This window comes from Misgurnus anguillicaudatus, chromosome 20, assembly GCF_027580225.2.
Source record: "Misgurnus anguillicaudatus chromosome 20, ASM2758022v2, whole genome shotgun sequence".
NCBI lineage: Eukaryota > Metazoa > Chordata > Actinopteri > Cypriniformes > Cobitidae > Misgurnus > Misgurnus anguillicaudatus.
Window position 1 is genome coordinate 25,853,419 of NC_073356.2, and position 15,713 is coordinate 25,869,131.

General features: G+C 42.8%; 2 protein-coding genes across 2 annotated transcripts; both read left to right on the top strand.

The window, feature by feature from the left end:
- The first annotated feature begins 438 nt into the window (after positions 1–438).
- LOC129454849 (KAT8 regulatory NSL complex subunit 1) lies at positions 439–9,638 on the top strand. Its single transcript, XM_055219422.2, has 12 exons — positions 439–2,310; positions 2,740–2,881; positions 2,967–3,040; positions 3,128–3,290; positions 3,480–3,633; positions 4,725–4,916; positions 5,258–5,373; positions 5,461–5,582; positions 6,055–6,172; positions 6,277–6,380; positions 7,314–7,482; positions 8,194–9,638. Exons 1-12 carry the CDS (start codon positions 647–649, stop codon positions 8,491–8,493), a joined length of 3,318 nt encoding a protein of 1,105 aa, XP_055075397.2. The 5' UTR covers positions 439–646; the 3' UTR covers positions 8,494–9,638.
- Positions 9,639–9,869: 231 nt separating this feature from the next.
- aste1b (asteroid homolog 1b) lies at positions 9,870–15,500 on the top strand. Its single transcript, XM_055219425.2, has 5 exons — positions 9,870–10,024; positions 11,291–12,687; positions 12,797–13,010; positions 13,146–13,338; positions 13,739–15,500. The coding sequence occupies exons 2-5, from the start codon at positions 11,305–11,307 to the stop codon at positions 14,085–14,087; spliced, it is 2,139 nt and encodes a 712-aa protein (XP_055075400.2). The 5' UTR covers positions 9,870–10,024; positions 11,291–11,304; the 3' UTR covers positions 14,088–15,500.
- Positions 15,501–15,713: the final 213 nt, after the last annotated feature.

Consider the following 15,713-nt stretch of genomic DNA (forward strand, 5'->3'; position numbering starts at 1 on the left):
TTATTTTTTTATCCACGTTTAGGCAGGCAGTATATGCTGTGTGTAGTGTCAATTACAAGTTACTCCAGTAGCATGTCTAAGATAATTACATTAATTTCAAACATAATCACATAAGTGCCCACTGAAATTATAAACATCATAAATAGCAGACAAAGTGCACATACATTATATGCGTTATATTATATTGTGATATACTAAAAAACAAAACAAAACAAAAAAACATAATGCCCTGTCCTGACTCCACTCTTAAATGACGAGATGCAGCTGCAACCAAACCCTTCAGGCATTAGGATTGATATGGCTTTGTCATTTTTTAAATAAATTTGCATTTACAGTAGGGAAATCATAAATACTGAATGAGTTATTTTTCTTCTAAATGTATTTCCATACCACGTACACACAAAAACGTGTGACAAATGAAGAGTGTGAACTAGTTTTTGAATTACCCATTTTCTTTACTGAAGGTTGGGCTAGTGAATGGCGCATGCTCAGTGCGGATAGGGAGTGTTGGAAACAGCCAACAGTGCAGAGAAAGCAAGACGGGTGAAAAGAGAAACCCGTCTGGCTTTCGAAAAGAAGAAAAATACATGAACGGAGCTTCGTCGTATGTCCTTGTTTCGCATCCGGTCATGCCAACGACACAGCGATGTATTATTATTGTAATCGGAATAAAATGAGCGCTAGTGCAGCCGGGCCTGGAGCGGAGAGTTGCGGGGCCGGGTGTCCGCATAGCGCCAGCCGCTGCTGCGGGGGAGGAGGCTGCGGAGAGCCCGTCAGCGGTGACGGAAGCTCGGCCGCTGCGGCTACAGCCACCAGCGCTGCCCCAGCACAGAGCTCAGACAGGGAGAGCAGCGTAGCTGAGGCCCAGGCGTTTCGCGAATGGGAAGATGTCACCTCAGTCGATGCGGATCCGACCCAGAAAATGAACGACGAGGGTTTTTTTGCGAACGGTACCGCTGATATCACACGAGAGGCAGACGAGCGCGCGGATTCGGTGAAATACGGACGCGGGCGTTTTAGTAGACAAAGCGCTGGAGTGCGTGAGGGTAACAGCATTAATATTGATCACGGAGAAGCTTTAGGTTTGCGGCATGGGGGCGAGCGTCGCTGTTTTATGAGCGCTATGACACGGAGGGACGAACGCAGAGCGAGCGCGAGACTGCCGCCGGTGCGCACCGGGAGAACCCAGCGAGGACAGGCTCCGCGCGCCGAGACCGAGGGCGCGATGATGACAGCCGCTGCAAGGTGTGGCCACGAGCCCGCTTTCATTAAGCGCCGGGGATGCAGTTTCACCCGAGCCTCCAAGAGGGTGTGCTTTTCTGGAATAAGCTCGGTGAGATACTGCGGCAGCTCGGATGCCAAGACCCGCGTTGGTTACAATGGTGACGCTCACGTGAAGGGCTCCGCGGGCACTACCGACGCTTTCAAATCTGGGCGTCAGGTGGACACCCCAGAAAACAGACGGGGGTCATTACGTCGTGTCCAGTGCGAGAAGGACAAAATTCATTTCACACCGTGTTTACCAGATGCAGGTGGACACAGCACAGAAAACACAAAGTTGCCCACATGCAGAACGTCCAAAGGGCGTGTAAGACTGTACAGGGTGCGCTCATTTCTTGCCAGCTCTGCCAACCACCACAACAACAACGGGGTCAGTGGAAATGGTGGCCCTCATGTATGTATTAACAATAACCCTTCACCGCACCCTCCGCTCCAAGCCCCTGTGCCTGAAAATGACCAAGAGCAGTCACGACAATGTGGACCCGTAAAAAGTCCTCTGTGCCCCTTTGCCATCACCTCTTCTCATAGTGAAATCACTCAGATAGAGGACGGGCCTCCTAATGGAGAAGAAAGCCCCTTTGACCAGAATACCACTTCAACCCAGGTTACAGGTTTAAGCTTAAATACAGAGGCCCCTTTGGGGACAGAGGGCCCCAGCACAGAGCAGATAGAGACAGTGAAGGATGAAGCCAAAAGGCGACAGGCAGAGCTGGAAGTCCGCACGGATGACCTTTTAAGGCGTCTGCAGGCTGTACAGGTGAAACAAGTTGAGAGACATGTTACCCAGCAGTTGTGTGGCCTGTACAACAGCCCAGGGTTGAACTGCACCAGGAGGCCTACCGCCTTGTCTCGTAACTCAGCAGAGCTGAGCAGATTGGCACGCAGCTGCAGCGAGATTCTCCGGACCGCAGAAAGCGCCCTGGACTCGGACCACACGGCTAGCAGCTCTGGAGGTGACAGTGACAGCGAGGAAGATGATGCATTAGAGAGAGGAGGTCGTCACCTGGGACCGCTCCCAACAAAATCAATGTAAGTGAGAAGGTTATGCTTAACATACTGTGCCCTACTTTTAGCCCTGGGTTAAGCACTTAGTAATCCTAAAATTAAGTCCTGCTCCCATTTGTCTTTGGAAAAGCAGTGCCTAAGGTGTACAGCGATAAAGTGTAGTATAAACAGTGTTAAATGGTTAATCATTTAAAATCTCAGTATACGCGTGTAAACATGTATGTACACCTACACATGTATAGTATGTACAAACGCTGAGTCATTACATGTAGGTGTTACATGTTAAATTACCAGTGTGCTATACAATATACATTCCTGTACTGGCAGTTGATTCATAGCCACCACACTGATGGGATAGGCATGAGCCATTTCACGCCTGGCTTTAAATTATGCTGTATGGCATGCTAAAAAATTTATATACTATATATAGTTTTTAATTTCTTTTATTTCCAGTGTTCGTGGTAAAGAATGGCAGTGGGTGGAGAGTAGGGCGTGGCTTGGCAGCAGATGGGTGTGGCTACAGACTCAAGTGTCAGAGCTGGAATATCGAATCCGAGCGCTGACAGAACTTTACACACATCTCCGACAGGGAAAGGTACAATGCTTATATATGTATGTTTGTTGTTGATGATGACAATGTTGTTTTTGTCAAAAGTCAATTTCATGTGTTTTTATTGCAGTTGCGGTCTTCGTACTCTCAACCTGAAACACCACTCAGAGCATCCAATCCCTCCCCCACATCAAACAATTGCAAGTCAGTACAGATATTAATGCGTGAACACATATTCACACCTTTTTTTTTTTAAATTTGACATTTAACGTACAATTGCACGACCCATAGGTTGTCCTCTGTTGGTGATCCTAAGAAGTTGAATACAGAAGACACCTGCAACCCGCAAACTGTGCCAAGTCCACCTTCATCAGCTGCACGGGTTCGACCGTTGCTCCGGCAACGGCGTCACAAACTCATTCGCCTGGAAGATTGCACTGCGCTGAGGTCAAAGGTAAATAGGATTTCACAGTTGGTCGTGCTATTACATTAACTGCTATTTGTGTTGTGTTAGAGATCTCTATTATGAACCGTTGCCGTTGTTTGTATTTCACTTGCATTTATGATGAAACAAAGGCAGGTTCTGGAATCACAACTAGCTTTGATTTCTGCTAAAAGCACGTTTGTGTGTTTTTCCTTTCAGGCTGTTTCGTTACCATGCTCATGCGAGCCTCCAGCTGTGTGTGTGCGTTGTGCCGGTGCACCTCCTTGCGCCCCCTCAGAAAAGGAGAAGGGTGTGTGCATGCGTCCAGCTTGGCTCGATATGTCCGTTCACCCTGTCCTTTCCATGTCATCAGGTGGGCTTTATGTATTCTCCATCTGACTTAAAGGGATAGTTTCGGCCAAAAATGATATTAATCCCATGATTTGCTCACACCGGGCCGTCCGAGATGCATGTGTCAATCATTTTCGGATGAACACATTTTCAGTTGTTTTGGAGAATGTCTTGGATTTTCCAGTTGTTAACAGTAAAGTTACGGGGTCCACGTCCTTCAAGTCTGAAAAATGTGAATTTATCCTTCCCCAAAGAAATCAAAACGGCTCCAGGATGATAAACAAAGGCCTTCTGAGGGTAATCTGTGGGGAGATGTTGTAGAAATATCCATATTTAAAACTTTATAAACGAAAAAATAACTAGTTTCCGATAACTCGGCATCTTAGTCGCGTCGCATTCAAGATGAGAGCGTACGCAGTTTACGGAGGTTTCTCTGCTGCTGCTCTTTGCCCCCGCCTTCCGCATTCGTCATACGTCACTAAGAAAAGTGCGTACACTACGCTGGTACTCTCTGCTGAATACAGAGGAGTCTCATGGTACGTACACCCCAAACGCTGGGTATCGCGTTACTCGCTCTAGATTACTTGTGGGATTTAATTTTGTGTCATGCTAATTTTTTGAGGCGAATAGCGCGTGTTTTCGCAGCAAACGCTGCACCTATATCGCGTCATTTGCAGTGCCCCACGCGAGGACGTGTCTGATAAGTGTAAGATGGCAGCGTTATCGGAAGCTAGTTATTTTCATTTATAAAGTTTTAAATATGGATATTTCTACAACAACACCGCACAGATTACCATCAGAAGGCCTTTGTTTATCATCCTGGAGCCATTTGGATTTCTTTGGGAAGGATAAATGCTAATTTTTTGGACTTGATGGACCTGCACCCCATAATTTTACTGTTAACGACTGGAAGATCTAAGACATTTTCTAAAATAACTCAAAATGTGTTAGTCTGAAAAATGTTGGACATATGCATCTCGGACAGCTTGGGGGTGAGTAAATCATGGGTTTAATATCATTTTTGGCCGAACTATCCCTTTAAGTGTCGGAATTCTTTAACATTCATGTAAGCTTGAATAGTTGAAATTATAATGTATTGCTTCCCTGTTGCAGATTCACCCATTGCACTTCATTGTGGAAAACACCCGCTGGTCGGGCATCAGTCTTATAATTCAGTGCCGTGGACGAACGCGTCAACTGCGTCCTCTTGGCTGGGCAGGCGGGGCCAGGGACGAGTTGGTAGAGTGAGGAGGAGATTTTGTCCCCGTCCACCCAACGCACTGCCTCCTTTATATAACACACCTGGTGGGTGAACCATTTTTGACTTAAGAAGAGTATAATGTCCTGTCAGCCAATCATCTTGCTGAAATAAATATGTCAGGGGGTTGGGGATGTGATGTAGCTGTGTGAAGGCATATAATGCTATAATAAATTAAACAATATCCTGGTAAATACATGTTTATTTACTAAATAACTCATTTAAGCCAAAAAATGTATGTGAGATAAGAGAGACCATGAAGTTTGTGATTTACAAAAAGTGGTAAATCATTATAAAACAGTATTTTACTGCTTAATGTAGATTTAAAATCATAAAATTATTATTGTAAGTATATTTTCAAGAAGTTAATAAAAAAACCTGGTTACAGGTGGCTCCAGTTGCAGAAGCCAGAGAGGTGTGTTTGGCCCAAACTGTCTTCCTCAGCGAGCCATAGACTTACCCACCCTGCCATCAATACCCCCAGCGACAGACACACCTGCCCAGGTAAATAAGAAAAGTGAGATGTATAGATATAACGGTGGCCCCGTTTTTTGCCTGTTCTCAAGAGCTTTTTGAATTTTTTTAATCTAGCCTTTAAGGAGGAGAAGAACAGAAAGCTCATTCGACATAGACAACCTGGTGATGCCTCTGGGCCTGGCTGGACTAGGAGCACGAGTGCAAAGATTACAATACAAAGAGATCATCACCCCAAGGTAGAAATAGCGCAGGCAGACCTTCAAAACCACAACATGTTTGATCAAAAGCATTGCGACTGAGGGAATATATGATTACACTGTGGTCATTTTGCTTTGTTGTGTCTGAATTCCTGGTCTCTAGGCTTTGTGGAATGTGGCTTTGGTTTCAAGTAGTTTACCATCAATTATTCAACCACAGTACCAAGTATCAATGTGTTTGTGCTTGTGTGCAATTTTTAATACTGTAGAGCTAGTTTATCCTAAAATGGAACCACAAGTGTAGTGTTTTCACATTAAATTATTATGTATTTAGCTATAATAGCAATTGAGAATGTGTTTGTTTATCAGGTTTTGCTTGATGTAAAAAAACATTCTCTTTATACAAAGAGAATTTTTGGGGGTAACACAGATGATGTTTTGACCGATCAAGTTGGCTTACATTTGTTCAAGGAATTCTGATAAAGCTATGTGTCATGTGTTTTGTGTTTAGCTGGAGAGAGCTGGACTCTCTCGTAGGGGTCTCCAAGAACCAGGAGGAGCCACAAGCTGAGTCATTCAATAACACAAACCACCAGCCCAGTGGGGATGAACTGGAAAATGAGGAAGAGGTATGTATGCCATTTAGCAAAGCATGGCAAAACGTAAGACATACATTACTTGCTTAATTTTTAGGACTTATGTGTAACTGCACTGAATGCTTTTCTCTGAATAGGTGGAAGATCTCTCAGATGCTGTGTTTCTGAGTCGCCATGCTGTGTGTGAAAGCAGAGAGAGAAGTCGGTGGGGGAGTTGGGCCCGCAGGCGTCGCCGGGGCAGGTGATGAGAGTAATTTGTGTTAGAGCGAGTGATAGAGGGCTTAAATTGTCAGAGACAATATGTTTAAACAGATGTCCACTGTCTGACATTGTGTGACCTGACTTGAACAATTCTGAATATTCTCTAATGACAGTCTTTTTTTAGGAGTGATTTTGTATTTAAATAATATAGTTGAACCATAAATTATATTTGGTTTAGTGCACCAGTCAGCATAGTTGCAGTTTGCATAAGATACATAAGAAGAGCTCAGATGCAAAAGCCGCTAAATGCAACCTCCGTCAAAAATTGGGATAATGAAATTACCGAATGTTCTCTGCAAGTATTATACGTTCATCAAGTACTTTCGCTCCAAATTCCACTTAATCCCGCCCTCAGGCTATTCGGAAATACCTTGTAAATGCTCCTTTTTGCATCTGAGCTTTTCATATAATGGTTAGTGTTATATTTATCATGTATTATTATACATTTTAGGGACAGTTCACCCAAAAATTAAAATAATGTTATTAATGACTCACCCTCATGTTGTTCCAAACTCGTAAGACCTCCGTTCATCTTCAGAACACAGCTTAAGATGTTTTATATTTAGTCAGAGAGCTTGTTGACCCTTCATTGAAAATATACGTACGGTATACTGTCCATGTCCAGAAAGGTAATAAAAACATCATCAAAGTACTCCATGTGACATCAGTGGGTCAGTTAGAATGTGTTGAAGCATCGAAAATACATTTTGGTCCCAAAATTTAAAAAATTACGACTTTATTCAGCATTGTCTTCGCTTCCGCGTCTGTTGTGAAGCGCATGCGCGAAACTAAATTCACTATATTCACTATATATACTATATATACATAGAATTAGATAAAAATTGATAAATTACAGCATATCAGCCTGCAGAACACTACTCATTTACGTTTTTAAACATTTTTTTTCTTTCAGATCTTCTTCCTCCTATCATGGGGACGGAAAGAACTCCAGGGGATTGGATCAGACACCTGGCTCTCCAGATTCCAGGCAGAGTCATTTTACAGAAGACGACGTGTCACCATGCAGCCCCTTCTGTACTGGAGCAGAGGATCCCTTCAGCCAGGCTGAGGATGAACAGCAGGTGTGTGTGTGTGTGTGTGTGCGCAGGCACTTAATGTTCTGTTCAACTTCAATTATTGCCGTAACCATGGCGATTATTTAGTTGGAAGAACATCTTGTAGTTAAAAGAAAGACAGCAGTATTTCAGTTCTGAGAATTCCTGTATTATTTCTGCCTTGTGAATCTTTGATTTTGGGTTTAATTCGTGAATCTATGTACCTGACAGATGCATATGCTTAATGTTCCTTAAAGGGATAGTTCACCCAAAAATGGGAACTTGGCCCTACCCTAAAGGGGATCGCACACCGGCCGCGCAGCTCAGCGCCGCGCCGTTCTAAAAAATGTAACACATTGTTTTCTATGAGTGTACGCACACCGGCGCCGCCAGGTGGCGCCTGTCCGCGCCGCCCAGCTGTGACTCAGGAAGTTGTTCAAATCCCTGTCGCGCCACACAGCGCCACTCACACAGTTTAACATTACATAACATCATATGTGTCCCAAATCATTAACAAGTAACATTGGCTGCTAACGTATATTTTACATTTTGAAATAGACGTTATCTGACGAAGCTCGCGCTATTTAATGTGCACTTCCGGTTTACAATACCTCCGAGTTCTCCTAGGTGCGACGCGACGCTGCGCGGCGCCGAGCTGCGCGGCCGGTGTGCAATCCCCTTTAGTGTTCATGAATACTAAGAAACTATAATAAAACCAATATTTTGGTACATTTGCAGGCTGTGCTGCCATGGGAACGCCGGTTGTTCCCGATACAAGAATCAGAACTTCAGTGGCTGCAGGAAGAGGAAGAGCCTGACGAGGACCCATGCACAACCAGTGGCCGCAGCCAAAGCACGGACTCAGGCATCTCTATGGGCAGCCTGGAGCTCTCCCCGAGGACCCCTCAGCCCTCTCAGCAGCACTCAGGCACCGATCAAACAACCCCACACACACTGTCCTACAAACCAGCCAGCCCAACGACAGTCTCTACAGCTCAGGATTCTCACACACGTACTCTTTCCTTGTACTCGTCGTAGCTATTTTTTCATTTTTCACCTCTCCACGCGTGCTCACCCCAGCTGTTTAGTTTGCAGGTCTAAATTGAGTCTGGTGTGAACCAGCTTAGGGGACAGTTTTTCTTTTTACTACCCTGTAACGCTAATAATAAAATCAACAATATTGAGATGCCCCAGTCGTCCTTGACCGTGTTATCTCGAGTCCTGCCACCACTTATCTAACCATGAACCACTTGTGACCCCTTGTTACATCCTGTGTCCTATCCCTGAACCTTTTGCAGCCTTTAATGACACACACCACAGAGTCTATTATTTATAATCTTCCCCAAAACTTCACACATTCGAACACTAACAAGTTCGTCTTCACCAACAGTCCTGTAGCTTCACCTTATTGGTCTTATCTGCAGTAGTCGTCTTTCCCTGCTGAGCATCTCAGTACCGTTATTGCTCTGGTCCTTCATCATACCTCGTTTCATCATCATCTTCACCAGCCTACCCCCGGTACAGCTGCCGTTTGATTCGACACTTCTCTGTTATATTTCCAATGGACAGATGGAAGACTTGTCTGCTATTCATGTCTGTTTCACTTTTGTTTATCATTTTCGGACCTGTCTAAAGCTTTGGCTTGAGCTGTGTCAGTATTTCTGTCATTTTGTGTTATGTGTTGAATCATTATGTTTCGATTTGATGATAAGGTGAGCTGAAATCCATATAAAGCACTACATATTGATCTTATTTACTGTGATTATTGTGTTATTTTACTTATATGTTGTTTGGTATGTATTCAATGTGCATACAGGCATACTGCCATTCACCAATCACTTATATTAATATTCTCTGCACTGTATGAAACATAGCATTTAAAGTCTTTTACGTGACACAGTGGGCTGCGTGCATCTTTCATTCTTTTGCAGCTCATGCTTTTAATTTCTGTATGACTTGATATGATAGAGTGATAGATTTTGTGTCGATGTATAACTGCCAGAGAGTTTGTGTATGTGTGTGTGATTTAGACAGGTCCACTTTACTGCTGTATTAGGGGGTAGGGTTGGTGAATAAAAACATAATTTTGGCAAAACACAAGAATTATGAAAGTACTATTTCAAATGCACATAATGCTCTCAAAGCAAAAATAATAAAAGGAATAAACATAAGAACTACAAAAATGTGTTAAAGTGTTTTATTTACTCTGTGAATATGGCCGTTAAATCATCTTAAAAAGTATTCTTTTATAATTATATAATATGTTTTTAACATTCTTATTATTTATATAGCATTGGCTGCTAAACAACAACGCCCTCTTTGCGCCATGATAACAGATGTGGTCGACATATGAGGTCAAAATACCGCGAGAGCCTAATAAAGCGGTGCTATCGAAGTGCTCTCGCGGTGATTTGACGTCAGTATGCAGATCGGTCTGCGCATAGCTGCATGAAGTTGAACAGAAGTAATATCCGTTTCAATAGATGGCGCTAATGCGCTGAAACAGGTCGTTGCCCTAAAAACACGGAAAAACAAGGCGGAGTTTCAGGAAGACTGCTAAATAAATCAAGTAAGAGAATACAGTATTTATTAAACTATGTTTGTTTTAAATGCTTTACTAAACGGTGTGTTCTTTTAAGGTATTGTAATGTTGCGCGTTTCATATAACAGACGACGAGTTATTTAATGATTATTTCAAGCTCGTGCTGCAGACTCTCTTCAATGCATGTGCAGCAGTAGTTTAGTGTTTTGCATAAACGGTTAAGCAGAAGACAATTTCCAAGCATTTCAATTGATATGAACAAAACAGCTGCAAATGGATTATATAGCAGCATAGATTGTGGAAAATATTCAATTTTGTAGTGGTTAGTTTACTGCAAGTTCATTAACAACCATATCTATGATTAACAACATTTTAAAAAATTTTAGTGTTCCGCCAGGCAAAGTAGTTCCTTAGAAATAGTTGAAAAAAGTGGTTGCCAAGCAACATACAGACGCAGCTGCGCAGTAATACTGATGTTATACGGTCACGTACATTTACATTTTTATAATAGGGCGAATTCTTTCTCTTCATTACATTCAGGGTTCCCACAGGTCCTTGAAAGTTTGTGAAATATACATACATAGATACAGGTCATTGAAAGTGCTTTAAATCTATTTTATGCAAGAAGTTTTCTGGAAAAAAATCCATATTATTCCTTGTGTAACGTTAGTGTAGGATAATATCATAAAATTCTAGACTTTTTAATCACACGTGCTAAACTGTTCGCTTTAAATGCTTATATCTTCTGTATGCGAATGTTGATTCAAACCAAAATGCGTTTTGCATAGTTGTGTTTGACACATGAAAATGTCTCGGGTTACATGTGTACCTGTTGTTCCCTGAGAAGGGAACGAGACGCTGCATCTCCCTTGCCATACTTCCTGTGTCCTTGTAAAGCCGTCTTTGGCAATATTTTAGATAGCGATATACTTCTGGCTCCCGTGTCACCCTGTCTTTGTCGTTAAGCCTCACCATTGGTTGAATTTGATATACACATTCAGACGCACTTATCCCTGGAGGCGTCCCCAAAGTGTCACCGCAGTGATGCAGTGCAAGTTCCCTTGAAAGGGAACTGTAACAATGTATCTTAAATGGTAACACAATGTATCCTTACTCTCACTTGAAATGTGTCCCCACATTAAGTCCTTGAATTTGAGGGTATTGGACCTGGAAAGTCCTTGAGGGGCCTTGAATTTGAAGTTAACCAAGGTGTTGGAACCCTGTACGTTATTGGTTAATAAAGAGCAGTTTATTTAAAAAGTGCCTATGCTTATAGTTTTGTTTTACTTTCAGGCATCTGTTTCAATATGGGGGTTCATGGTCTTACAAGTTATGTGGAAGGAAATCATCAGTTCTTCACAGATATGAGGCTAAGAGATTGCCGTCTTGTGATTGATGGATGTAGCCTGTATTTTCGATTGTATTTTAACTCTGGATTGGATCAAGCGAAGGGTGGAGACTACGACATGTTTGCTAGGTTGGTTCAGCAGTTTTTTGCAACACTTGCAGAATGCGGTGTGCAACCATTCGTAGTGTTGGATGGAGGAATGGACCACAAGGACAAGAAGTTCAAGACCCTGCAGGAGAGAACTCTAAGCAAGATCCGAGAAGCCCACTCTCTTTCCCGGGGATCCAATGGCTCTGTTCTTCCTCTGCTATCACGTGTTGTGTTCATACAAGTTCTTTCTCAACTTGGTGTGCCATTGGTGCAGTGCATTTGCGAGGCTGACCTCGAGATAGCCTCTCTTGCCAAACAATGGGGATGCCCGGTTCTGAGCAACGACAGCGACTTCTACATCTTTGACTTGCGTGGTGGCTACCTCCCATTTGCATTCTTTCAGTGGAACAATGTTTGTGGTAAGGCCACCGAGCGCTACATTCCTGCCAGGCAGTACACCGTGAACCGATTCTGCACGCATTTCAACCATATGAACAAGCAGCTTCTGCCTCTTTTTGCCATGGTCACTGGGAACGACTACACACCTGCTAAAATAACGGAGACGTTTTTCAGTCGCGTGGAACTTGAAAGGGTACCAGGCGGTCGAAAGTCTGGACGTAGTTCTCGACTCGAAGGTTTTTTACTCTGGCTGTCTCAATTCACAAGCCCTGTAGCTGCATTGGAGGAAGTACTGGAGATCTTGGGTGGACAACGGAAAGCACACTTACGTACGCAGCTCTCGGAAGGAATACAGGACTACCAGCTTTCCCGCACTAGCGGTTTGGCCAACTACTTCTCCTCACATCCCCAATCTGCACTGCCTGACACACAGGGGCTCCCAGCAGTACTGACGTCTCAACCTGAGTGGTTTTTAAGGGCATATGCATCAGGCAAGCTGCCCTCTTTGGTCTTGGATGTGCTCGTACTTCAGAAAGTCCTGCTGGTAGCGCAGGTGGAGAACAGTCAGCAGCCGAGCAGCCATTTGACGTCTTTGAGTATACGGAAAACCATATACGGCCTGCTGCTTGAAAACTCGAGACCTGACAATCAGAGGCAACAGACTGTCTCCCAGAGAGGAGGAGGAGGAAGGGGAGGAGGGGATCTAAACAGGCAATCTCGGGGGAAAGGAGCACAACAGCATGACATCCAATGTGTTGAAGAGTTTGACAGACAAGACCTCAATCTTAAGAAAAACACAGTGGAGGCTCAACTACCCAGTGTGCCGCAGCTGAATCTTCCAACTCTTGACAAGGTTAGCTTTGGTTACTTTATATACAGACATTTGGTGATAAATCTTAAAATTCAGTGAGAGGTAAAGATCTGCATATATTTTAATCAATTTGTCTTGGCTTTCATCTTAGGTGCCTGTCCAGGTGAGACTTCAGGCATTGTTGGGAACACTTGGTACGATGGACCATGTTTTGCAGCCAGTACCCCCTCACCTATGCCTTCCAGTGTGTGTGATGTTTTTCTGGATGAACAACTCAAAACCGAAGCCAAGTTTCCCATTGGTGCAGGCCATGTTATTGGGATTGGTGTATGGGGAACTCTGCTGGAGAAGTGTTCATCCTGATGGTAGCTTGGATTTTTTTATGCAATGTCTGTCTCAGTTTAGTCTTGTGTATGTTAAATCATTTTTTATTCATTTTTTTGTCAAGTTGATAATTGCCATAATCACCTACAGACATACTGTCTTGCTCTCTTTATCAGACCCTATGTACTGCAGCAAAACTGCTGCTTCTGTTTGTCATCGATTATCTCAGCTGAGGGTTAGACCAGGAGAAAGGAGGGGCCTAGATCTGGTTGTAGCCCATTCACTCAGCCAATGGCAATCCTGTATGATGGCGGGGCTTTACCTGAACCAGTTATTGTGTTTCCCACTACATGAGCCTCAGTTAGCCTGGTAAGATATAGGAGGATGGATGCATGCTTACATTAAAGGGGACATACAGTATCATGAAAATCTGACTTTTTCCATGTTAAAGTGCTATTAATTGGGTCCCCAGTGCTTCTATCAACTTAGAAAATGTGTAAAAGAACAACCCAGTAACTTAGTTTTGGTAAACCATTCGCTGCAAGCATGTGAAAAAATAGGTAATTGAAATCTGGCTCTCCTAGTGATGTCAGAAAGGGATAATACTGCCCCTTAATCTGCACTGTCCAACCACAACACTGCCATTTAGTGCAGAGTTCAACTCATTTGCATTTTAAAGGACACACCCCAAACGGCACATTTTTGCTCACACCTACAAAGCGGCAATTTTAACATGCTATAATAAGTTATTTTTCTGTGTTTCTTTTAGGGTCTTTAGTGGTACTCTGGTGCATGGCCTTCAGGCTGCAATGAAAGGGGGTCAGCAGCCCGAATCTCTACTTGCAGAGGACCATTTTGCTTTACAGCTTTACTCCATACTGCTGCAGGCATTAATGGGTCCTGCAGTTTCAGCAACAGCAAGCAGAAGTAGAGGAGGGGCACAAAGGCAAACACAGCAAAGAGGGAAAGAACATGGAGGGAGGGGTTGGGCCAATGAAGGGAGAGGAGGTGCCAGTGGAGGGAGGAGGAGGTGCCGGTGGAGGGAGAGGGAGGGGCAATGGGCAAAGAGGGCGGGGAAACAGAGGCAGAGGAGGGAAGTCTTCAGACAGTGGTTTTGATAACATGTTTACACTGTTGACATTTCAGGATTGAAAGTGGAGAGGGAAAGATCTAAGAGAAGCTAGTTTAGGAGGGAAGGTTTTAAAAAGAATAGTCAGTAGGAGATAAAATCACACAGAATTCTGTTTTAAACTACATTTTTACTAAAGATGCCTTTTACGTTCCAAAAGCACAATGGGGATTAAGATATCCAATCAGTGGCGGACGGTGACTTCTCTTCCAAGCGGCGTGAATTCAAAATATATGTTTTGAATGTCATGTGTGTTGCTCGTCATGTCTAAATATAAGTTTGTTGAGTCATGTGAACCATGTGCATCACGTGTTTTGTCAAGGTGAATGCCTGCTGCACACGCGTCAAAACAGTTTATGACAAAAGAGATGCTCACGTTCACAAAATACTCGTAAGACACTCCTTTAACAGTTAACTCGGATTACGCATAAGATTAAACGAGTATCTGGCAAACAAGATAAAACTCTTTTGTCATGAACCCTTTGGACGCGCCTGCAGCGGGCACTTGTTTTGACGGGACACGTGATGCACATGGTTCACATAACGGGATAAATACATATTGTGATCAGCATCGCATCATGTGCCCTCGAAAAAGTAGTCATCAGCTGCCACTGTACCCAATTGTTGTTTCTGGTGCCGCCACTGTACCCAATTGTTGTTTCTGGTGTAAATAACGTTTACACACTTTAACAAGCAACACAATGTTTAAGTATGACAGCTATCGATCATTATAAGCTTGCTTGCACTAGAATACTTGCACTGCCTATTTTGCGTCTCCATTATGAAATTGAATGTAGCCTTTTACACTATTTAGTTGAATGAAATTAAGTAAGAATAGAGGTTGGCTTTGTTTATTGTGGAATTACTTTTGGGACCAAAGTTTTAACATGGACAATTTTATAAATTATTTATGTAATGTATCAATTTTGCTGCTTTCAATAAGTGCTGATTTGTAATGATGATTTCAATTATACAGTACACACTTGCCATCAAAGATGTCATCAAATATTTAATTCAAGTATAGAAATATATTCATGCTTTATTTTTAACTTTTATATTGTTCCGTTTCAAGAGATCAAAATAAGCTTGTTTCAATACCGTGTATTTATTGTTGCCATTTTAAAATGAGTGTGACTGAATTAAAGAGACTGTATGTTAATGTTGGGACTAGTTGTCACATGATCACGTCTAAGACATTATATCTTTACAACTGTAATGTTGTCAGTTAAAAGTACTGTTCTTACCCTATGTTGTAAAAAAAATATTTTTATGTGGCCAAGACTGTAAAACATTTAAGTACAAAACGTGACAACTAGCCTCATGGCAACCACCTATAAAATATTCTCATATGTTTCCTGCATTTAAAATTGACCTGTTGCATAATAAAACTTTTTTCACAGTGTACAGTTGTGCTCTGAATATGTAACAATCATACTGTAATGAATGTTAGGTGCACCATTTTTACAGTATACCGTGGTAGGCTAATATACAGTACATTTACCTCAGTTTTCAAACTGAGTCGTTCATGACATGGCTTGTATCATATCAGTAGCCTGTGGTATTAAGTGTATGGTGGTAGTACGAGGGTCTAATCTTGGCAGTGGGCAGATCAGAT